We start from the raw sequence: 26,372 nt of genomic DNA, 5'->3' as shown, positions 1-26,372 counted from the left end.
TCATGGTCTTGGGGTGACACTCATCCCCACGGCGTTGGGGTCGTGGTCGGGGTCCATCTTGAAGTGGGCGGGGCGTATCTTCATGACGGTGGTCTTCAGGGAGTACCACCACCCTCTCCAGGGGAACCACACCACCCCATCGTCTGTGGCCGCGCTGTAGGGACCCCCGGGCCGGTAGAGGCCGTTCAGGTTGGCCGAGTGACACCTATTAGGAGGAGAGAAGGGTAGACTTAACTCAGAGAGTCTACGGGTCCATTTGGTCACGTCCTATTTTTAGTTGTAGACCTAGAATTATTTAATGTTTTAACTGTTGAAAAAAAGCAGATACAAGTTCACAGCGCGGCACCATGTGCAGTGCTGTGAGCTTGAAGATCTGCTATTTTTGAATATATCTTTTTAAAAGCAAACATTTGTAACTCAAATATTTGCTTCTGGCCTGGGGGTCCCTGGAACAACATATTTTGAGGCCCTTGACATGAAAGGGATTGAGAACCACTGATTTAGAAGAATGATTTAGAAGGCATTTATAGAATCGGGTCACACATATGGGTGGGTGACGTGACGTAACGTTTTCGCTGTCCTCGGTGTCAAACATGTATAAATAAAAAATATATTTGTCAAAAACCTTCTGAATATTGTGCAGGACATTAAGCTTTATGTGAACTTACTCAAGATTAAAACATTTCATTCCTCATTTCTTCAGAATTTTCAACCAAACATGGCAAAACTCATATGGTGTGACTGTCCTGACCTTGTTTCTCAAAGTGGGAACTTGAATAAAACTAAGAAAAAGAATTGCTAAAAATCATTTGAAAATGAATTTAGGCTAAAAAAAATGTCTATTTGTGAGCCTATATCTTTTCAAAGTCAAAGCATAATGTTTTCAGTCATTTCTGATCAAAAACATTTTGTCCCCCAAACCAAAATCATTTGGTGTGACACTAGTTTGGACAAATTAAACAGGCAATTATTTGGACACCTATTGGCTAGAGAGGTCCTTCTTCTGTAAGGCTATTCAGCACTCCCAGCACAACTGCAAGACAGGTGTCTGAGGTGAGTTATGATTTTAACATTTTCATGAAATGCCATCTTGTTGAAACTTTGACAAACTCACCACTTTGGATGTCTGTTGGTGTGACACCTTTTCATTAAAAAAGCTTAAGTTATTTGAAGTTTTGGTCATATTTCCATGTAGATCTAGGTTGCTTTGTTATAGCTAGCATGCTGTTAGCATGCTAATGTGTACATAGTAGCCTCAAGGTAAACCTAAATGCAGAAAACGTAATATGGTGTGACACTTAATCATAATGGTGTGACATGTCTGCTTGTCACGCCATATGACTTGATTGTCACACCATATGATTTATACTGTATTTAACTACAGATATAACAATAAATAACAAAGTTCCATGTTTCTTTTGTACATTTAAACATTTGTTTTAAACATTTTTACATAAAATGTAATTTAGCTTCATTCAGTGATACTTCAAATTCATCAGACAGAGCAGAAACCCCTTCACAGAAACCTTAACATATTGTTTCAATCTAAACAATATTTTCTCTTTGTCTTAAACTATACATTCCATTTTCTTTTGTCAGCTGGAAAATGACAAGTGCTGAGAGAACGAGAAAGTACAGGGAGAAACTAAACAATGACCCAGCAAGGAGAGAGGAGCCAAAGGGGCGAGACTGCATTTTCTACGAAGAGCAGGAGGTTGTCTGTGGCATAGCAGAACCGCAACAAGGCAGCCGGTTTGCTACCCTCACCAAATACGACTGGCTGATGTACAATACAGTCTAAATGTATAATCTAATCTGATCTAATACTTTTGTACTTTCACTCACTGGACTGGACAGTGGACAGTGTTAAGGTAGGACCCGAGACAAAACTAGCGAAAATAGCTGATCAACAAGCTCTCAACACGTTGTGCTGCGAGAGCTTGTAGATCAGCTATTTTCGGAGTTGCGCAACCCATCACTCTTTAGCTAGTGGAGATGTGGTGTAATGTCATGATTCCTAATTACATTTGTTCAACACAAAATGCTGTGTTCAAGTTCAGGAGACTTCGGAAAAAAGCAATTTACCTGAATGCTGAGTTCTGTTTCCACTAATTGGTGTTAATAAAATGTTGCCTTGGCTCCAAGTGTGGCTATGCGCCTTATTGTCTCTTTAGGATCCTTCTGCCGTGGGCCGGCAGAAGACTTAGGTGTGCGTAGCATTCCTGTGCACATCCTCATCATCCATCTACTACTACAATTCTTTCTTATCCCATGTTAAAGCCCTACAATAATATCCTGTTCAGAAATATTAAGGCCATGTTATCCTGGGTAATTGTTTAATCAATCAGTAAAGTTCAGTACTCACTAATAGGTAGGTTAAAACACAGTTTGCTTTGACACATGAAGATATGATCATACGGTGTGACACTAAATCATTTGGTGTGACATTCCAAATAGTGAAAAATCATACCTTTATTAATGATTAAACCAAAAAAATGTTTATGGATTACATAGAGAATATTATCAGGAAGAGTCACAAATATTTGTGTAATTTTAGAGAAAGTTTTGACAGAATACATTTAAAATATGTTGTAAGATCATGAACATGGGCCTCACACAGAGTGTCGATTATGAAAAAAATATACAGATATAATTAATTTTCAAAAAACTATAGTGGATCACTGGTTATTTATGATAAAGGACTTTGATAAAGTGAGTAACTTAAGAAAGATGTACTCCATTTTCATTTTATGAACAATTATTTTCATGTCACACCATATGACGATTTTAGGCACAAGTACAACAAACTGCTGAATAAAGTCTGATTCCAATAAAATATCTAAAAACAAAATGTATTTCCATAAGGTTGAGAGTGAGTAGAACAAAAGTAAATAACTTTTATGCCTGCAATTTAAAGTTTTTTTAAAAACACATTTTTTTGGGGCGTCACGTCACTGACCCATTTTCAAAGACTTGAAAAATAGCAGATCTTCAAGTATATCTGCTATTTATTTTTTAATAGTTAAAGTAGTTCATAGTGTTTAGAGCACTGGTCCTCAAGCTTTTGAATTGTCAAGGCCTGTAACGGTCCGTTTATTTAGAACCTCCCAGGGAACCCACAGGCTTCCCAATCCCAATCCCAATAAAACCACACACATTTATGTGACATGGTTGTGAAAAATACACCATGTGAAATATGATCTCAACATGCAGTGTCAACATGTATTAACAACAATGGGAATACTAGACACAGCTAGACTAAAGGGATATGTTTTAAAACTAAAAGCGCGGTCACGTGATGCAGCAGAGCTAGGCAGACGCAGGGTCCTGGAGCTCCAACAAACTTATCCTGTTTTATCTCATTTATTGAATCATTACATGCAAACAAAGTGGTGGTTCTTCTATCTGAAGGCACTGTTATGCTAACGAGATCCGCTTTGACCAGAAAAAAACAACGGAATAACAACGAAATGGAGAAAAGTATTCCACCAGTGGTGACGGCAGCTACACCAGCTAACGTTAGCAGTTCATATGCTAAGGTTGCTAGCACTGTTGTTAAGGGTTCACGTGGCCAGGCTGACGACGAGAATGGAGCAGATTCACGCATACTGCAGGAGATCAGAAGGGGTAATAGGACTCTTTCTGACAAGCTGGAGCGGTTGGATTCTAAAACTGACGAAATCAATCACTCCATTGCTGAACTGAGGAATTCAATTGATGGGGTGAGCACACGCATTACTGAGGCGGAGGAACGCATCAGCGCAGCTGAAGACACGCTCGGATCGGTGGAAGTTGTTGTTAACAAGCTGCGTGAAGAAAATGTTTTTTTACTTGACAAGATTGACCAGCTCGAAAATTATAGCCGGCGTAATAGCATTCGCGTGACAGGCTTGGTTGAGGGAATTGAACCCAAGACCGACCCAGTCCATTTCATTACTGATCTGATCACGACTGTTCTGGGTAAGGAACACTTTACTGAACCATTGATAATTGAACGTGCACACCGGACAGGTGGTCCACGACCGGCTCCAAAATCAAGACAGCGCCCGAGAACGATGCTCATTCGCTTTCTCAAAGACAGAGACAGAGACAAAATTCTACACCTCTCCAGAAAGCAGTCAATGGAGAATGGTTCCATTACTTTCAATGGGATGCCCCTATCTTTTTTTCCTGATGTGACGGAGAAGTTGCTGAAACGTAAAAAGGAGTATACCCAAGTGAAAAAGGAGTTACAGAAGAGAAACCTCAGCTACTCTCTTTTACATCCTGCTACTCTCCGTGTGGATATGCCTGATGGACGGAAAAGGTTCTTCAAAACACCGAGTGAAGTTGCTGCCTTTCTCGAGGGTCTTTCAAGCCCAGAAGAAGACGTTACCATTGAACCCAGCGAACCCATCGATATCGTGGAAACAGACCAGGCCACTGGGACCGGGTAAACGTAATACGTGCTGACTGCTGATCACCAAAGGTACTAATTTTTTGTTTTGTTTATTTATTTTTCCTGGTTTACTTTAAATTCTATTGGAAGTTATCACAACTGGACTTTAAAGACGGACTCAACGTAATTTTGTGATCACCACCAATCGCTGTGAGTGTTTTGTTTTTATGTTATCCTTATTATTATGATTATAATTTATTTTTATATAGATATTGCAGTTTTGGGGTTGGAATTATTGTGAACTATTATTGTGAACCTATCTTGGTTGTCATAAATCTTTGCCTTTTATTTTGTGTTTGTTTTTAACTATTTTTATTTTATTGTTTAGATTATTGTTTTGAACAAATTATTGATATTTAGTTATTTCCGTCAAGATTATATTCTCAAACTGTCCCAAATAGAAGTTTATTGAGGGTCGCACATTTTTGAATAACTATAGCTATTTATTATTTTATAGCTTTTATTTTGTATTTTTACTTTTATTACCATTATTTTTATATTTTTATTAAGGGATACTTTCCTTAAACTGCGACCGTAATCTTAGTCATTCAAATGGACACTCATGATACCTATTCTTGTTTTGATTGAATGAGTGATTTTCTGTTAACTATTATCTAAAGCTCTAGACCCGATAGTGTGTGTAGTTAGTCAGGCAGTTGGTTTGACAAGTGCGAAACACATGGCCCCCTTTTGGGCTTTGATTGGTGCCATAGGTTTTGTTAAGATGGTACCGGGGGGGAGGGAGGTTTGTATGTTTTTTCTTTGTTGTTTTTCCTGTTTTAGAAGAGACATAAGTGTATTTAGATACTTGGCTTCGGGGGGTGTTAGACTGGACTGGTTGGTTATAAGATGTATGTTCCATAGGACAAATGACTAATGTGGTAAAGTTTATAAGTTTCAACGTAAATGGTTTAAATGGGCCCATAAAAAGGAAAAGAGTGCTTACATATTTAAAAAAGCTTAAAATCGATATCGCCTTTATACAAGAAACTCACCTTACAGTAAGTGAACATAAGAAGCTGAAGAGGGAATGGGTAGGACAGGTGTTTGCATCATCATTTAATTCTAAAGCTAGGGGTGTTGCAATTTTGGTTAAAAAAAATATTCCCTTGACAATCAGAGAAACTATCTGTGATCCATTGGGCCGATACGTGCTTATTCACTGTGAAATGTATTCTGAATCTTGGACATTTTTGAATGTGTATGCCCCGAATTATGATGATGCTCCTTTTATTCAAAATGTGTTTCTTCAGCTGTCTGGGGCTCAGGGGAATGTTTTGTCCGGAGGAGATTGGAATTTTTCTTTATGCCCAATTCTTGACAGGTCATCAACTAATGTAGTAACAAGATCAAAGGCTGCAAATTCTACTTTATCATTTATGAAAGATTTGAACTTAACAGATATTTGGAGACAAATGCACCCCCAAGATAGAGATTATAGTTTCTACTCCGCCCGTCATGGCTCTCATAGTCGAATTGATTTCTTCCTGTTATCGACACGACTGGTGCACAGAACTTTGGAATCTGAATATTTGTCCAGAATACTCTCAGACCACTCACCTCTGACACTGACTATTTTGATACCTGAAAAGATACAAAACACATATAGATAGCGTTTAAATCCAAGCCTTCTTAAAAAAGAGGACTTTAAGAAGTTTGTGAGGGAGCAGATTTCATTTTTCTGTGAGACAAACTGTCCATCCTCACCTAATAGTTTTATACTCTGGGACTGTTTAAAGGCATATTTACGAGGACAAATAATTTCATTTACAAAAGCTCTTACTAAAAAATATACAGGTGAAATGGAGGAACTTGAGAAAGAAATTTTAGACCTGGAGAAAGAATTTCAACGCACTGGTTGTCAGGAATTGCATCGTTCACTGGTTAATAAAAAACTCAAATACAACACAATGGGTACTTATAAAACAGAAAAAGCTATTCTTAGAACCAAGCAGAGATATTATGAGTTAGGGGACAGGGCACACAAGGTTCTAGCCTGGCAATTGAAGAAAGAGGAAAGCTCAAGAACTATTAATTCTATCCAAACCAATGCTGGCTTGATTACATATGATCCAAAAGAAATTAATAATACTTTTAAGCAGTTCTATACTGAATTATACTCATCAGAATCTCCACAGGAGACTAGAATTGATCAGTTCTTATCTACGATTGAACTGCCTAAATTAAATCAAGAAGACCAGGATGACCTTGATCGGCCATTCACTAAAGCGGAAATTGAACAGACACTGTTGTCTTTACAATCTAATAAGTCACCAGGAGAGGACGGATTTCCACCCGAATTTTTTAAAGAATTTAAAGACTTGTTAATTCCTCTTTTTATAGATGTACTCAAAATGGCATCAGAAACCAAGACTCTTCCTGATTCCTTTTCCACAGCAATTATAACTGTTATTCATAAAAAGAACAAGGATCCTTTAAAACCAGCGTCATATAGACCCATCTCATTATTAAACACAGACTATAAATTGATTTCCAAGATTCTAGCCAATAGATTAGCGAACTACTTGCCTAAACTGATTGGAAAAGATCAAGGGGGGTTTATCAGAAATCGAGCTTCAGCTAATAATCTTCGCAGAGTATTCAACGTTATTCAACTGGCCAAATCTAGACCTGAACATAGTATTGTTTTGGCACTCGATGCCAGCCATGCCTTTGATAGACTGGAATGGCAGTATATGTACAGAGTACTTATTAAATTTGGTTTTGGGCCTTCATTTATTGACTGGGTTAAAACACTATATCACAGCCCGAAGGCCAGGATCACTACGAATGGTCATATGTCAGACAGCTTTCTGTTAAGTAGATCGAGCCGCCAAGGTTGCCCGCTTTCTCCCGGACTCTTCGTCGCGGCCATCGAACCTTTGGCAGAGGCCGTGAGACAAAATGCAGATATACATGGTTTTCAGGTGGGACAAGTAACTCATAAAATTAATCTTTTTGCAGACGATGTATGTCTGACTTTGACAAACCTGTCTGTTTCTCTCCCTAAATTAATAAGCCTGATTGAGGATTATGGCACTATTTCAGGTTACAAACTTAACTATGACAAATGCGAAATACTTCCTCTTACAGATTTTGACTACACAAACTATCAACAAATAACCCCTTTTAAATGGTCCCCGAACGGCTTTAAATATCTTGGCATAAATGTAGATAAGGATGTGAAAAATCTCTTTAAACTTAATTATACTGTTCTACTTAAAAAAATAGAGGAGGACTTAGATAGATGGACACATTTACCTATTACTTTGATTGGCAGGGTTAACTGCATCAAAATGAATATATTGCCCAGGCTTATGTATCTTTTTCAGTCTCTACCGATCCCAGTACCTCAAAGCTTCTTTAAATCCTTGAATAAAAAAGTTAGGGAGTTCCTGTGGAATAATAAAACACCACGGGTGTCTATGGAAAAACTTACATGGGACTATTGTCAAGGGGGCCTTAAGTTGCCAAATTTCAAGTTGTATTATTTATCAGCTCAGATGAGGTTCACTTCTTTTCTCTTTAAGGATGATGATGCCCCCTCCTGGATTCAAATTGAAATGCATGCTCTAAAGGATACTGTGGCTAATGAGTTTATTTACAAATGGAATCCTAAAACCATTGCTACCAAATCCAAAAATAGTTTCTCAATTCATACGATTAAAACTTGGTATGAAGTTCGCAAAATTCTTAAGTGTAAAACAGACTTATCCCCTAAAACGCCACTAAAGAAAAATGGGCTTTTACCCATGTTTGTGGGCAATAGAATCCTGGAGAGCTGGCATGATAATGGGATAAAACTCCTGGAGCATTGTTATAAAGATGGAAGGCTTATGTCTTTCGAACAATTGAGAGTGAAGTATGACTTGTCAAACAGGCATTTTTTCAGTTTTTTGCAACTGAGGGACTACCTCAGAAGGACTCTGGGGCTGGAGATGGCTTTACCTGTGTTTACTGATGTGGAGAATTTGTTACATAGTGATCAATGTTCATATAGATTCATTTCTAATATGTACAATGTGTTGATGAGTCTATACCCAAGAGTAGGTATACACAAATCTCGGGAAAGGTGGGAGTCAGACTTAAATATTACTATTGATGAATCTTTGTGGTCAGATCTGTTTAGTGATAGCCTCTCTGCTGCAATTAATTCCAGGTACAGATTGACCCACTATAATTTTCTCCACCAACTTTATTATACACCTCAAAAGTTGCATAGATACAAATCTGAGATATCAGACATGTGTTTTAGATGTGGCACAGAAGAGGGCTCCTTTTTACATTGTACATGGCAATGTGTTAAAGTTAAAACATTCTGGTATGATCTCTGTGATACACTGGGTAAAATTATAGATGCCCCCTTCCCATTAGACCCTGAACTTTGCCTATTGGGCAATTTCACCACCATCAGTGCAAATATAAGAAAACACAAAATAAAGTTTATCGAGGTGGCACTCGGAGTTGCTAGGAAATGTATTTCAATAACTTGGAAGTCTGACTCCCCCGTCCCCATTGCAAAATGGTTCGCAGAAATGAACAGCTGTGTTCCGCTAGAAAAAATTACTTATATTCTGAGAAGTCAAACAGGATTTGAGACTTTCTTGAAAATCTGGCAACCCTATTTGACCCATATGGAAACGTTGTCATTACCTGTGTCAGAGATGTTGTAAGTTATTTATACCTGCCTCAGTCTGGTCGGTTGCCTCCTGAAGCTATCTAATGTTTATACAGTATAATTGTCTCTTCTTGTTTTATTTTATTTTCTATTATTTCTTTTATGTACTATTATTTGTACTATGTTTATGTTTTGTTTGTATGTGGGTTTGTATGTGGGGTGTGGGGAGGGGGAATGGGAGAATTGTGTGTTTGTTGTGCATTGTATACTTTTGAGAAAATTGAAAATAAAAACAAAATATTCAAAAAAAAAAAAAAAACTAAAAGCGCAACAGTTGCAAAACATTGCCAAAATCACAGGCCTGGTGAGACAAGACGGGTACGGAGAGCAGGGAACAGTTTTACAGAATAAAAGTGTGCAAGTGTGATTATTGTGTCAAAACAAACACATGATAAAACCAAGAAAAGATCGGAGCACAAGCAAACACCACCTGGAGACAGAAAAGGAATGTCTACCTGTGGAAAAGTTAAGTTGCTATTAACCACTTTAGCCCTGGGGCGGCAGTGGCTCAGGGGTAGAGTTGCCGTCTTAGAACACAGAGGGTTCCCGATGAGTTCCCAGTTCGATCCCGGGCTCCCCCTGAGTTAATGTCAAAGAGTCCTTGAGCAAGACTCTGAACCACTAGTTGCTCCTGATGAGCGGGATGGTGCCTTGCATGGTTTCCTCCGCCATGTGTGAGTGAATGGGTGAATGTAATGCACAATCTCTGTAAAGTGCCTTGGAAAAAGGTGCAATATACCGGTAAATGCACCATTTAGCCCTGCCCTATACAGTATACATTTTGGCCATTTGAAAATAGCTGCACTACAAGCTCACAATCTGCTATTTTCTAAAAGACTTTTACACATTTTCATACATTTGAAAACTTGTGAAATGGTACATTCTGCATAATGGGTACTTTATACTTTTGGTGGCTTTAAGTACATTATGATACCAACACCTTTGTACTTTTATTCAAAATGTAGAACTCTGGATTTTACTTGTAAAATACTTGTATTTCTACGTTGCAGTATTGATACTTTTAGTAAAACGTTTGAGTACTTTTCCCACCACAGTTCCATACCTGTTGAACCACCATCCTCCCTGGTCCTCCTGGGCACAGTTCCCTCTGTAGCGGTCGTTGTCGCGGTCGTAGGTGCTGAAGGCCATGCCCTGGTGGCTGGCCCACACCGACACGCCAGGCTGGTAGCTGGCAGACAGCGCGTCACCCGCTGTGCCAGAGTACGCGCCAAACGCTAGCCTGTACTTCTCCTGGAGAGAAGAAGAGAGGAGGGTTAGATTATGTTTTTAGTGTTAGTTTTGAGAGAGCATAATAAAGGGCTGAGGGAACATAAAGTGTACAGTTTACTCCTACTATTTGTCACATGCATTGCTGTTCTCAAGCTGCTCTCAAGCTGTACAACGAGACACACAACGGTCGATTGACAAGGACTACCTTCCTATGTGGGACGACAGTAGCCTTTTTTTTTCTTTTTTACTGGAACTATATCTGCACTGACTCTGACCTCTAAGGACGTTCCAGGGAGGGTGCTCTTGTGCGTCTTGCTGCATCACCCTTTCTTGTTTTTTTTTATTTTCTTTTGCTAGTTTTTATCGCTCTGACCTTTGGACACTGCACTATTAGGTTGTGTTTGTAGTTTTTTTTAGTATTTCTGCTTGTGTTGTAGAGATACTTGTTGCACTAACTAACATTGAATGTTATGGTCACTTTGATTTGGGCACTGTATTATATTGATAGTCGTGCTTTAGGACACTTTATGTATATATATTATTCGTTCCCTTTCCTGTTGTACCTTGCTCTTACTGTACTTATTGTGCTGTTCTTGTTTTTTTTTTTTTTATCTTTTTCATACTTCTCTATAACTTTGTAAATAACCTTATACTGCTGTGCTGCCTCTGGGCAACTAATTTTCCCCCTTGCTTCTACATGCCAAGCAGGGAGGCACAGGGTCCCATTTTTACAGTCTTTGGTACGACCCGACCGGGGAATCGAACCCCCGCCCTCCCAGATTCAGGGTGGACACTGTAACCACAAGGCCACAGAGTTGGTACTGTATACCATTGAGTGTAATGATAGTGCTTCATTAAAGCACATACTGTATACTGTACACACGTTAGATATGTTGTCACAAAAGCTACAATAAATGCGTATGAGGGTGTAACAGTCACAAGCAGAACATTATTGTTTCCACTGTATCATGTTTCATAAATGCAGTTTTATATTAGCGGGAGAAGATCTGGGGTAGGCAAGTCTCATCCATCCCTCCCTCCCACCTCCTCGTTGTCCACAGTGAAGTTGTTGTATTCTGCATAACGCTGGTTTCCTTCAAAGTCTTCCAGGTTGATCCTTAGAGCATAGTCACCTGTAGGGGGAGACATTTACACATTATTTTGATTATTCAGATGATTAACTTAAAGGGCCAGTTCACCTCTGGGACAACCAGATCTTATTTTATTGTTGTTTGGGATAAGATCAATACAATCCTGAGTTATTTTTTGTGTTCAATCTGTGTTTTGAGTTAGTATTTCAGCATGAATGATGATGCATTTTGCATCATGCAGCATGATGACTCATATTAGTCAGGTCCACTATGTTAAGAAATGTTTATTCGTTGGAATTTTTTGGGGATTAGTAAAACTATACATTTTTGGAATCATCAGAGCATGGGGAATCCAAAAATCTTTGTTGGCATTTCACAGACACCTGCAAAGCCGCCATTTTGGACGTTCAAAATGGCCGACATAAAATACATAATTTGTGCTATCTTGGCTTCTAGACAACCTAGAAACTTAATTAAACATGCCAATCCTATGTTTTCTGGGTCAAGGAGTAAATGATGGGTGTAAAATGTTCTGGACCCCCACCCCCTTTCGGGGGGTTATCTATTTTGGGATCTCCCAGAACAGTACGCCAGCCAGTTAATGTCAGATGTTCATAATAATAGGGTTGTTTTGTAGATTTTAAAACATCCTGAGTTCATGTATTACACTTTTAAATCAGTCAGAATAACCTTTCTGACTTTTGGTTGGGGTCTTTCCTCACATGGGACCCCCCAGACAGACCCTTGAGCCCATCTCAGTAATCGCTCTGCTCCTGCTCCAGAACAATGTTAAATTAGATCATAATTGAAGCATAAAAGTTGTTGTAGCTGGGTTCTGAAAACAAAAAGGAGTATTAGCAAATACCAGGGGTCTTCCACTGGGGGTCCGAGACCCCTGGGGGGGGGGGGTCCTCAGAGTTACTACAGGGGGCCTGTCAAATCTTTTACTTGTTTTACATTTGAAATTTTGAATGTTTTTACTTTTGAAAACTTTGAATGTTTTACGTCTGAGTTTATGTATTGTACTTTGATGGTTTATTAGTATTCTCAGTATTATTTATAAAATTTATGTGTTAGACATTACAGCAGGGATTGCAACTTCTGACTTTGGGCACGCAGAACAACTTGTCCATTTATTGCACAGCACTCACACACACACACACACACACACACACACACACACACACACACACACACACACACACACACACACACACACACACACACACACACACACACACACACACACCTCTTTGTTATCGTCACTCCAAAACCCTCACCCTCTTAAAAAGCTCATGGTCAATTATGCCCAAAGAGATTCACTACAATACATTTCCTGAGGAAGGATGATTTTGAGGAAGTGCACACACATGAAGAGGCTGATACCCTGATTCCTCATCAAGTCCTTGCCTCTGGTGCTTATAGTGCTTTGCCTGAAACATAATGTGTTTGGTCACCCGACACTGATGTCCTCATACTGTTACTTCTCTGAAATTTGCAACAGTCAAAGGTACAAAAAATTAAATAAAAATGGAAATAGATATATTCAAGCGAGTTCAAGTGATTGGATGTCACAAATGTCAAGGGTTCCTTGGCCTACACAATTTATCTGGTGCTGACTGGGGAAGAGCATTTGTTGGAATCTCCAAAAAATACATGTGTCAACACCTACTTGAAGCCGGATAATGATGACAAAGCCATTAACCGCTTCATTGACCCTGGCAAGGGTTCTATTGAGCTTATTAATGGTGAGCTTCCATCAACATTGTAGTTATTGGAGCATTTTGCATGCCGTGTTTACAGTTTAAAAGGTCCAACAACCCTGCGATTACTAAGATGGGAACTATTTCTGTCAAATAACTTGGAGGGTGAGATGCTACCTCCAACTTGTGCTGCACTGCTACCACTTATCCTCCATGCCAAATACGTCACAATGCAGGACAAATCATACCTGAAAAGAGCTTCCACCAATCGAAGAAACAAGTTGTTCTGCGTGCCCAAAGTCAGAAGTTGCAATACCTTCATTATTGCAATCCCTGCAATAACAGCTGTCAACCATAACTGTCTAACACAGAAATGTTATAAATAATACTGAGAATACTAATAACCCATCAAAGTACATACACTCAGATACGTAAAAACATTCAAACTTTCAAATGTAAAACAAGAAAAAGATTTGGCAGGCCCCCTGTAGTAACTCTGAGGACCCCCGCAGGGGTCTCGGACCCCCAGTGGAAGACCCCTGGTATTTGCCAATACTCCTTTTTGTTTTCAGAACCCAGCTACAACAACTTTTATGCTTCAATTATGATCTAATTTAACATTGTTCTGGAGCAGGAGCAGAGCGATTACTGAGATGGGCTCAAGGGTCTGTCTGGGGGGTCCCATGTGAGGAAAGACCCCAACCAAAAGTCAGAAAGGTTATTCTGGCTGATTTAAAATTGTAATCAATGAACTCAGGATGTTTTAAAACCTACAAAACAATGAAAATCTGACATTAAAAGGCTGGCGTACTGTTCTGGGAGGTCCCAAAATAGATAACCCCCCGAAAGGGGGTGGGGGTCCAGAACATTTTACACCCATCATTTACTCATTTGATTCCTTGACCCAGAAAACATAGGATTGGCATGTTTAATTAAGTTTCTGTTGTCTAGAAGCCAATATAGCACAAATGATGTATTTTATGTCGGCCATTTTGAACGGCCAAAATGACGGCTTTGCAGGTGTCTGTGCAAATGCCAACAAAGATTTTTGGATTCCCCATGCTCTGAAGATTCCAAAAATGTATAGTTTTACTAATCCCCCAAAAAATCCAACGAAAATACACAGTGAAACTGACTAATGATGCAAAATGCATCATCATTCATGGTGAAATACTAAAATATCTCAAAACACAGATTGAACACAAAAAGTAACTCAGGATTGTGTTGAACTTAATTGTCCAGAACAACAATAAAATAAGATCTGGTTGTCCCAGAGGTGAACTGGCCCTTTAGTGTATAGAGGGTATCTGCACATTTCTAAAGTGACAATTTAAGGACTTTTTAATACCTCTAAAATGACAAATGAAACATTGGCCAAATTGTCAAATATTCCTAGGCAGAAATTGTGAATAGTGAGCATGTAGATCTGCTATTTTCACAACAGAAAGGTTGAGAACCACTGATTTAGAGCATAGTCACCTGTAGCAGAAGACAGACATTTAGATTATTTAATAAGAGCATTTATTTCATGAAAGTGTCCGTCATACACTGAACCTGAGGATCTGATCAGCCCAAAATAGCAGATCTACAAGCTCACAGCGTTGTGAGCTTTTGATTTAGTTCCTTTGGTCATCACAATGTAAACAAGTCCCCAGGACTTTTTTTTTCTTTTTTTTTTGTTATCCTTGTAGCTCAAATGTCTGCACTGTACCTTGTGCTGTTTATAAATAATACTGTCTAATAAAGTATTCAATCAATCAAATGATCACAATAATTCTGTCCATAAATAATGGTGACATGCACTGTGACCTTGTGCAGTGAGGTGGTGCAGTGAAGTGGTGTACGGTGACCTTGTGCAGTGAGGTGGTGCAGTGAGGTGGTGCAGTGAGGTGGTGCAGTGAGGTGGTGTACGGTGACCTTGTGCAGTGAGGTGGTGCAGTGAGGTGGTGCAGTGAAGTGGTGTACGGTGACCTTGTGCAGTGAGGTGGTGCAGTGAGGTGGTGCAGTGAGGTGGTGCAGTGAGGTGGTGCAGTGAAGTGGTGTACGGTGACCTTGTGCAGTGAGGTGGTGCAGTGAGGTGGTGCAGTGAGGTGGTGCAGTGAGGTGGTGTACGGTGACCTTGTGCAGTGAGGTGGTGCAGTGAGGTGGTGCAGTGAAGTGGTGTACGGTGACCTTGTGCAGTGAGGTGGTGCAGTGAGGTGGTGCAGTGAGGTGGTGCAGTGAGGTGGTGCAGTGAGGTGGTGCAGTGAGGTGGTGAAGTGAGGTGGTGCGGTGAGGTGTTGTGGTGAGGTGGTGCAGTGAGGTGGTGCAGTATGACCTTGTGCAGTGAGGTGGTGCAGTGAGGTGGTGCAGTGAGGTGGTGCAGTGAGGTGGTGCAGTATGACCTTGTGCAGTGAGGTGGTGCAGTGAGGTGGTGCAGTGAGGTGGTGCAGTGAGGTGGTGCAGTATGACCTTGTGCAGTGAGGTGGTGCAGTGAGGTGGTGCAGTGAGGTGATGCAGTGAGGTGGTGCAGTGAGGTGGTGCAGTGAGGTGGTGCAGTGAGGTGGTGCAGTATGACCTTGTGCAGTGAGGTGGTGCAGTGCGGTGGTGCAGTGAGGTGGTGCAGTGAGGTGGTGCAGTGAGGTGGTGCAGTGAGGTGGTGTACGGTGACCTTGTGCAGTGAGGTGGTGCAGTGAGGTGGTGCAGTGAGGTGGTGCAGTGAGGTGGTGAAGTGAGGTGGTGAAGTGAGGTGGTGCGGTGAGGTGTTGTGGTGAGGTGGTGCAGTGAGGTGGTGCAGTATGACCTTGTGCAGTGAGGTGGTGCAGTGAGGTGGTACAGTGAGGTGGTGCAGTGAGGTGGTGCAGTGAGGTGGTGCAGTGAGGTGGTGCAGTGAGGTGGTGCAGTGAGGTGGTGCAGTGAGGTGATGCAGTGAGGTGGTGCAGTGAGGTGGTGCAGTGAGGTGGTGCATAATGACCTTGTGCAGTGAGGTGGTGCGGTGAGGTGGTGCGGTGAGGTGGTGCAGTGAGGTGGTGCATAGTGACCTTGTGCAGTGAGGTGGTGCGGTGGTGCATAGTGACCTTGTGCAGTGAGGTGGTGCAGTGAGGTGGTGCTGTGAGGTGGTGAAGTGAGGTGGTGCGGTGAGGTGGTGCAGTGAGGTGGTGCAGTGAGGTGGTGCATAGTGACCTTGTGCAGTGAGGTGGTGCAGTGAGGTGGTGCAGTGAGGTGGTGAAGTGAGGTGGTGCGGTGAGGTGGTGCAGTGAGGTGGTGCAGTGAGGTGGTGCAGTGAGGTGGTGCATAGTGACCTTGTGCAGTGAGGTGGTGCAGTGAGGTGGTGAAGTGAGGTGGTGCGGTGAGGTGGTGCAGTGAGGTGGTGCAGTGAGGTGGTGCAGTGAGGTGGTGCAGTGAGGTGGTGCATGATGACCTTGTGCAGTGAGGTGGTGCAGTGAGGTGGTGCAGTGAGGTGGTGCAGTGAGGTGGTGCATGATGACCTTGTGCAGTGAGGTGGTGCAGTGAGGTGGTGCAGTGAGGTGGTGCAGTGAGGTGGTGCATAGTGACCTTGTGCAGTGAGGTGGTGCAGTGAGGTGGTGCAGTGAGGTGGTGAAGTGAGGTGGTGCGGTGAGGTGGTGCAGTGAGGTGGTGCAGTGAGGTGGTGCAGTGAGGTGGTGCAGTGAGGTGGTGCATAGTGACCTTGTGCAGTGAGGTGGTGCAGTGAGGTGGTGCAGTGAGGTGGTGAAGTGAGGTGGTGCGGTGAGGTGGTGCAGTGAGGTGGTGCAGTGAGGTGGTGCAGTGAGGTGGTGCATGATGACCTTGTGCAGTGAGGTGGTGCAGTGAGGTGGTGCAGTGAGGTGGTGCATGATGACCTTGTGCAGTGAGGTGGTGCAGTGAGGTGGTGCAGTGAGGTGGTGCAGTGAGGTGGTGCATAGTGACCTTGTGCAGTGAGGTGGTGCAGTGAGGTGGTGCAGTGAGGTGGTGCAGTGAGGTGATGCAGTGAGGTGGTGCATAGTGACCTTGTGCAGTGAGGTGGTGCAGGTTGTCGTTCCCCAGCCAGAACTCTGAGCGGATGTCTCCAAAACCAGACTTATAGTCAGCCCACGACCTGGACAGACACACAGACAGACAGACAGACAGACAGACAGACGGAAGGGTGGGTGAAGCAGGCCTGGAATTTCGTCATTTTAGGGGCAAGGCCACTTGGCCTTTAGTGTTGTCCATTGTTTGAGGGCACAAATGCCAGGGCAGGAAGGCTATCAAGATTTTGTTCCATTGAAATAATTAACTGAATTTAAGGGTTAAGGATGGTTTTAAATGTAATATGTAGACTATCTGCTGTGAAATAAATAAATTGGTATTTACAATCTGATCCATGCTCAGCCCTGCACCAATCAAATATACTGGATTGGTTTAAAAATGGGGACTTGACAAAAGAGAGTAGACTGGTGCCAAACTGAGGGGCAACGACGGCCATGCATGGCCTTCATGGCCTCCCTGAAATCCCTGCCCTGGTGGGAAGACAAACAAGAGACTATTATTGAAGGTTGTAACAGTTAATCAAACAAATAGATACTGGATTCTGATTGGCTCAAAACAGTGGTAAATCAGTCAACAACCTTGAGTTGGCTCATGGACCCCGCCCACTGACTGTTTCCAAGATCCTGCAAGTTACAACTGTGTTTTCTTTCATTTATATGGTAGAAGTGGTAGAAAAGCAATTTACCATTCGAGGGTCGTGGGTTGTTGGCTGATTTACCACTGTTTCAGGGTTGTTTGTTTCGAGAGAGACCCTGAAACAAACAGTGGTAAATCAGCCAACAACCCACTCCCTCTCATGGTAAATGGCTTACATCGATTATTATAACAAACCTTTTTTTTTGATAATTTAATAAAATGTGCTTCTTCGCGGTGTCAAGCGGCACCTACTGTGTGTGTGTGTGTGTGTGTGTGTGTGTGTGTGTGTGTGTGTGTGTGTGTGTGTGTGTGTGTGTGTGTGTGTGGTTGTGCGGCTGTGTGCAGACACCACAGATACATGGCAGTACTCTGGTAAAGAGGTCTATATAGGAAAATGAGGTGATGCAAATGTTTGTGATACAGACAGGTTCTGCTGCTTTGTGTATTGTGATTCAGTGTGATACAGTGATGTGTTTAGTGTTTGCCCAATGTGCCCAACACCAGAGCCCCGAGGGCACTTCCTCCTCTGTTAAAAACCAGCATACAGTGGCAGAGTGCCATTTGTTGCATCTCAATCCAGTATGGCAGCAGTCGTGTGCGGCTTGAGCGCGTTGAGAAAAGAATTGGTAGAGAAACCTGTAGTGTCACACGCCACCTTTGGCCTCATCCTCATGGGACTAGAGAAGATTATTTCAATGCAATTCGAGTGTCCTTGTGATCCATGGGAAAACAAAATTTCTGTAGTTCTCATCGGTATAATTCCAGGCATCACGGCAACCTCCGTTATGATTCTAATGCAAAGACTTGCCTCGTTGACATACACAGGACGGTTTAGGGTGATTATTTACAGTTTGGTCCCCTGCCTCATTTGGTTCATGTTAATATGCTTTGACGGTCAGTACGGTGCTTGTTTCATGACGTACTGGGAAGGTAGATATGTGGTTCTTGAACATGCAACTCCGCGAAGGTGGTGTGAGCCAATTGACCCAACTTTTACCTGCCCCGTCTACAAGAACCTGACAATTCGTGAAGGATGTATGCTACAAACGCAGTGGTACATTGCAAGGTCTCAGGTAAGTTCAATATACTCAGTATACTGTACAGTACTGTACATGACAGTATTAAGGACCTCTATCCCATTAGAATACACAGTATTGAAAAATCCTTATTGCAATGCTGCTTGTCCTTTGCCTAGCCTGCTAACTTATACCACTGCTTAACTGCTTATTTTGTTCCCAGTTGGCAGGGCTTTTCCACCTGTTTCTCATATGTGTGGGATTCATAGCATATGGGATCAGAAAACAATGCAACATGAATAGACCAGACGAAGTGCCATTCATGAATCAGTCACCGGATGACAGCATGGTGCGTACCAGTAGAACATTGTTTCATTCATATATTTGGGAGAACTGGAACTTTACTTGACAGATTAGTCCTAATTTCTAATTATGCATGGACAATACAAGGCAAGCAGGCAGGCAGAAATATGTGTGTGTGTGTGTGTGTGTGTGTGTGTGTGTGTGTGTGTGTGTGTGTGTGTGTGTGCGCGAGCGAGCGCATGTGTGCGTGTGTGTGTGTGTGTGTGTGTGTGTGTGTGTGTGTGTGTGTGTGTGTGTGTGATGGTATCTCTGTATCAAAACATCTCGGGAAAGGAGTTGGCTCCGACAACATGCCGCCGTTTAGGTTGAATGGTTTTTCATCAGGGGTGTAGTCGTCTCGGAACGCTGTGTAAAGTCATTCCCACAGTTTCCCCTTAGCTTGCACACGTCGCCTAACCTGATTCTGTGGCAGCATTGCATACATGCTGCACATACCATCTAGACTCGCTCAAGGAGATTGATATCACCGTAAAGTCCCTGTCCAGACCAATCAGCGGCCGCTACGGGCGGGCTCTGAGCTGCTCTGAGCCAAAAGAGTCTGACTGCAGACCACAGAAACCCAGGAGGCGGATTCTGGGTGGAACGTCATGCAGACAGGCCAATATGAGTGGTTGGATTTGGCACTCCCAGACTGTGATAGACAGACGGCCCCATCCAATCACCTGCTAAATAACTTGAAAAAATGGCCCGCCCCTTACAGTGGTTTTGCCTGAGCGAGTCCAGGTGTACATGCAGCATGTATGCAATGCTGCCACCATCTGGAGTCAGGTTACACGTTGCCTGCAAATTCAAAGAATGTGCATGCCTGATGCAAGACTGCCTTCCCATGAGTCATCCAGTGTAGGCTCTAGTGCTTAATTTGTAAATGATTAGGGGCTGGAGCTCATGAGTCCGACTAATCCTAAAGGTCTTTGCACACATGCTGCATTTTTCAGGGCCGAATATCGGAGTGAATTTTGGAGCGCGCAAATGCAAAAAATCAACCACACGTTATGTCAGTCACGTTTGCACACTGCCGCCCGTTTCACGCACCACTCGGTCCCTTGCTCTCTCTATCTCTCTCTCTCTCCTTGCCCTGAAAAACGCATTTCGCAACAAAAAACGCAGCAGTGTGCAAAGACCTTAAGTGAGCGTAGGAGTCAGATCACGCATTTTTCAAACAGCGAATAATAACGTGTTTGAATTGAGGTAATTTACGAATGTACTTGTACAGTAACTCATTCATCCGTGATCTTTCAAGGGACATTGAGGGGAAAAACATGTATGTTTGGAATTACAAATAAACAGCCTAAAATAAATATAAAATGTTATTTTATTGTATGTGCATTTCAGGTGATAACAGTGGAGCCTCCAGCTGAAGGGAATCGTACACGTTCCCACACGGGAGCGGGAGGGTCAAGCAAGCAGAGCACACAAGGCTACGCGACTTTCAAATAACTACCGAAAACCAAATTCTGACGGCTGCTTCGGTGGCGTGCTAGGTTCAGCGATAGACTTCCAGCCACAATATCATGGGATCTAAAACATGCTCTGGTCAGACAGTCAGAGTGGAGGTTCACGCCTGCATTCCATAGCCACTGGTTCCCAAACATTACATTACCACATATTATATAGGCATGGCTATAATTATTGGGTATTAGGCTACAATAGATATTTGTCACCATGACGTTCGCCTCTCACACACTTTCCAAACAAACATACTTTGTTTAAAGCATGGGGTCTTCAACAAGGGGTCCGGGACCCCTAGGGGGTCCACAGAGTTACTACAGGGGGGCCGCCAAATCCTTGAGTGATAGAAACATTTTTCTCCTTTTCTATAATAACTCTAGCGTCCATATTTTAGCCAAAAATAGCAGATCTACAAGCTCACAATGCCTCGCAGCTCGAGGCGTTGTGAGCTTGTAGATCGGCTATTTTCGGCAAAGAGCTTTGGAAAAACGCAGACTAAGTACAGAGTAAAAGGTCAAGTTTATTAAGTATTGACGGTTCAAGTGGTTAAATATCTTGAAACACAAATTGACATGAATCCAAAATACACTGACGATTGTGATGTGAAACAATGAAACTATATGGAATCTATGAACAGGTTGTGGGGGTCCCTGCTTCATCTCTCTCTCTCGACTAAGGGGTCCTTGGGATGAAGACCCCTGGTTTAAAGATTAGTTCACAGAACAATGGTGATTCTGCATTTGCAGATGAAACGTTTCCAAGCAACCAAACTGTGGTAGCGGACAGCTTTGCAACATGATTCTTATGAAGTTCTAGAACGTATCAAGGTGGTATCAAAGTTCAACAGTGACAACATTGTCCTGGCAACTGTGTGTTTAGATCAGGGGTAGTATATTATTCATTTTAAATTGTATTTCCAATCCTTTCTGTATTTACTTTGATAATTTCTTATCTTGTGTCCCTTTTTATTTTGTACTAAATATATTATCTTCCATTCCATCTCCCTTTGAGAAAGGTGAGAACGTACTACTTACTGTTGACTGTTTCTAACCGTGACGCATGACCAATTTGCATACTTGGAATGAGGTGGATTCCCCTCATTCCTCTGGTAACGCAATGAACTGTGGGCCAAAGTCTGCATCAACGCTGACTTACAGCAAGGGTGCATTTATTTAAGGGCTCTGCCTGAGCCCTCACTGGCTTAACCCATTTCAAATGGAAGGGACTTCACATGAACGCGTGCCCAACACCAGGGCTCCACTGCAGCCATCGGGCGTTGCGTCAGAGTCAGCGCAGGGAATGTTCCCTTTTTAATCAATGAAGGATGCTCCATTGCCGACATTGCAGTATGTTCGAGGGCGGCATCCAATCTCAAAATTCAGGCTGGCGTAACTGAGTCTGTAAGGGAATGGTTTGGAATTGGCCCCCTGTAGCCTTTGCAACTCAGTCCCACCTGCAGTTTGCCAGCATTGCGGTCAGTTACTGTTAGTAAAATGTTTTTTGTTGAAAAAATTAGGTTTCTATGTCAGTGGTGCTCAAACCTTTTCATGTGAATGACTTCCAAAATGATATTTATTTGGCCACGGACCCCCATCTCAAAATATTTTGTTCCAGGGACCCCCCAGAAGCAAAATTTGAGTTACAAATATTCGCCATTTTGTTTTACACATTTTCACGAACTTTTCAAAAATAGCAGATCTACAAGCTTGCAATATATCTGCTATTTTTCAATAGCTAAAGTATGAAATAATTAAGGTCCCTCCACCTCGGGCCCTAGTCACACACACACACACACACACACACACACACACACACACACACACACACACACACACACACACACACACACACACACACACACACACACACACACACACACACACACACACACACACACACACACCTGTTGAATCTCTCCGTGCCATCAGTGCGTCTCTGTATGAGGGTCCAGCCTCCTCCATCGCTCATGTCACAGTAGGCCTACACAGAGACTGGAGCAGCACTGCTGCCCCCTTGTGGCGTGATGGTGTACACCCCACTAGACCTGGAGCCTGCCTGGAACACCTGGGAGCAATCTGACACACACGCACAGACGCGCACACACGCACACATTTGAAATGTTGATTTATGAGCACATGAATAGAAGTACAAGGATGACTACAAAGGTCATAAACAATGACCGTGCAGTCAGACAATATGAAAGAACAGCCAGTTACAAAGAGCCTAAACGGCAGAGCATTGTTAAATACAGATGTGCCATTTCAAGACATCACATGTTCTGCCATTGGCATTTTTAATGGATTTGCAGCTATTTTTGTTATTTTTATGACCTTTTCTGACTTCACAGTTTAAACCTGTGAAGGTGGATTCTGCTTTTCAGTGGGAATAGAGTGGTTTCTTGCCATTTGCGAGTTTCTACAAAAATACGCTCCATTCTCCATAAAAATTAGAAAGGCAAAACAGGGAAAGAAACCTGTGGAAAAAATGCGTTTGCAGGACATTTTCAGGAAAAGAGCAGTAAATACTGAAGAGTTGAAACAGCACATCTGTATAATATAGTTGACATAACCCTACTTGTCAGACACAGTGGACATAAATCATGCGTAAACGAAACAACGCCTCCTCCAAATTGACACTGAGCAATACCTTGCTAACTGTTTGGCCCTCCTTTTGGAGAGGCCTGCCATTTGAACGCCCCACAACCAACTTGTGCCCTAGGCTGCCAAAGATAAAAACTAAACGTTTACATCTCTAGCCTTGCTGTGAGATGGTCTGCTCTAGTTGTTGATATTTCAGCACTTTGGTTAGAAAGGCTTCTTCCAAGCTGTAGTCAAAAGTTTTAAGAGATAATCATGAAAAATGATTTCATGAACAAGTGAGTGAAAAAGTATCAAGTACGTTATAAGTACCTTTTATCAATTATAGAGGGTTTAAGTGGTACCGGATATGCAGCTCGGCCAATAAAAGGTGAATTTGCATGACGGAGGATGATATCACGATACATTTAATCTCCACGATATGATTATGAGTTACTATCAAAACCTCCACCGGCTGTCAGTCTGTCACACTTTTGCCCTACTCATATCTCTGCCACCGTTGCCCCTATTCATGCCAAACTTTGCAAACTTTGGGAGAGTGAGAGAGAGAGAGAGAGAGAGAGAGAGAGAGAGAGAGAGAGAGAGAGAGAGAGAGAGAGAGAGAGAGAGATCCTCAGTGGTTGGTGTATTAACAAAAGGCTCTGAATAGATAGACAGAGTTACAGTGACATCTTGTGGCCAGCACTGGAACTTTTGGAGTTATTGGCTTCTATGTCCAAGACAAAGTACCTCTATAGCTGGAACTTAAAGAGAAACGGCACTGTCACACAGCAAAGGATAATTGTGTGAAACCAAGATCAACATACACATTATGTACTGTTCCCAACTCACTGCCTTCAACTGGAGGCAACACAGCACAACACACGCACACACGCACAGCGTAGATTCACCTCAGCCTTCAAATCTACCAGACCAGAACCATTCCAGAGCCAGAGTCATTATTGGGTCTCAAAAACAACAGCAAGAATCACACTAGTAAACATACAACAAAAGCAGCAGCATCAAAGAAAAAAAATATTAAAGATCCCCTACTTGACTTCCGTAGTGTAGGTGATGTCCAGGGTCAAACTGGATACCAATGGATAGAGAGATGTTGTTCTCCTCTCTCTCAGATCATCCCTCCAGTGGTGTCTTCTCCATCCTCCAAACATCCTGTCCAGCTCTCCACTGCTCTCCTCTCCTGCTGGGAGCTCCTGGTGTCACCAAGGCAGTGACCACGACCACCTGGCTCCTTGCCGTCACCTTCTCCCTCACCCTCAGTAGCCCTCCATCCCCATGCTGATGGCTGTCGGTAAGGTGTTCATCCTGACTGATGTTTAGTACAGCTCATATAGCGTTGTGGTGGAGCACAGTGACCCGTCACAGGGACATCTGGAGAGCGGGTTTCAGGGTACAACATTCACAGCTGTAGGCTATAGGGAGAACAGTCTCTACATCTACAGTAGGGGTCTTCAACAGGAGGTCCAGCCAGGTCACCAAGGATGTCCTTACTACAGGCCAAAATGTTTTATGTTAATGTTTTATTACATTAACCACTTTCAAGTGTGCTGATCCTGTTCTAGGATGAAAGAAGTTGTATCTGAAACATGCACAGCCACTCACACACGTAGGTAGCTGTATTGGTAGCCAACTTAGCCTATCTGTAAAATAAACACAGTAAGAAAGCAACCGCTGTTTGTCACTACGAGTCGACTGTCACAGATGTGACTCCACAGTTTGACACTCTGAAAACTACCAAACTTCCAACTTTGTCCTTATTTATCTTTGTTGTTGTTTTTTTACTTCCAAACATAATGGAGCTTTCTGTCTGTCTGTCTGTTTACAGCTGGTGAGGGGGGGCGGGGCTCTATCTGAAGCCTGCAGGGACCGTCCACCAATTCTCCACAGAAAGTCTGTGTCTACTGTCTAGGGAGTATCTGACAGTAACACATTATTTTTTGTCTTGATTTGCTGTTGTCCTTTTTTCTTTTGTTTTGAAGACTACATTGACCTTTTAGATGTTGCTCCCGGATGTTAAGCAAGCACACAACTCCAGAGAAAGACTCTTCTTTGAATCGTATAAGGTTTATTCAATTGTATACCAAACAAGGGATATTCAAAGTGAAATAAAAGGCTAAATATGCCATGGCCTTTACAATACTGCAATGTTACAGGGAAAAGTCCTGAATTCAAAATGTACTTGGGTAAAAGTACAAGTATCAAAAGTAGAAAGTGCACTCATCATTTCAAATGTTTTCAAATGGCCGAAACATATATCCACCTGTTTCCCTGTTCAATTTACTGTAGAATTATGTGTGTAATCGTGTAGAGAACAGCTGAGAACAGCTCACATTGCGTCGCAGATGCCACCGTTGTGAGCTTGTAGATTCTACAAGCTCACAGCTTGTAGATTCTACAAGCGCACAGCTTGTAGATTCTACAAGCTCACAAGCTCACAGCTTGTAGAATCTACAAGCTCACGGCGGTGGCCGACGGTGGCCGACAATGTAGATCACACTCGGCTCGGCGCGGTTGCGACGACGGAACTGCCGCCCACATTCTGTGCAATGCATGATGGGACGCTGGAAACTTGTGGATAGAGGCTGAAGTGGTTGATGGTTTGGTGGTTTGGTGGTGGTTGGTGGTTTTGTAACAACAATTCAAATCTACAAAGTCATTAACGTTGTCAAATAATTGTAGTGGAGTAAATGTAAATGTATAATTGCTTCTAAAATGTAGTGGAGTAGAAGTAAAAGTTCTAAAAACTGGACATACTCCATTAAAGTAAAAGAAAAAGTGAAGATAGACGATCTACAAGCTCACACCGCAGCGTTTAGATCAGTGGTTCTCAACCTTTTCAGGCCGCGACACCCAAAATAATCATATTTTAACTGGGGACCCCCCCCCCCCCCCACCCTACTAGTGCTACTAGAGTAGAGGCATAACATTATGCACGGTTCTATTGTGAAAATAGCAGATCTACATGCTCACAACGCCTCGCAACGCGCGGCTTGATTATGTAGATCATGTAGATCGTTGTGAGCATGTAGATCAGCTATTTTCACAATTTCTGCCTCTAATATTTAGCAATTTAGCCAATGTTTAATTCGTCAATTTAGAGGCATTAAAAAGTCCTTAAATTGTGCAGATACCCTCTATACATTTAAACTTTATGTTGGTTTGT

General features: G+C 42.3%; 1 protein-coding gene across 1 annotated transcript; it reads right to left on the bottom strand.

The window, feature by feature from the left end:
- LOC308302240 (fibrinogen-like protein 1) lies at nt 1-25,761 on the bottom strand (the record flags this gene model as incomplete). The annotated part of the gene is made up of 7 exons (XM_080746498.1): nt 1-205; nt 10,180-10,367; nt 11,391-11,479; nt 17,127-17,215; nt 22,516-22,592; nt 24,359-24,494; nt 25,670-25,761. 7 exons carry the CDS (start codon nt 25,759-25,761, stop codon nt 1-3), a joined length of 876 nt encoding a protein of 291 aa, XP_080602624.1.
- Between the last annotated feature and the right edge of the window lie 611 nt (nt 25,762-26,372).

Source organism: Nannobrachium achirus (genome assembly GCF_963921795.1).
Source record: "Nannobrachium achirus genome assembly, chromosome: 17".
NCBI classification, from domain to species: domain Eukaryota; kingdom Metazoa; phylum Chordata; class Actinopteri; order Myctophiformes; family Myctophidae; genus Nannobrachium; species Nannobrachium achirus.
Note: the sequence above shows the minus strand (reverse complement) of the source record. Positions and strands in the feature narration are given on the sequence as shown.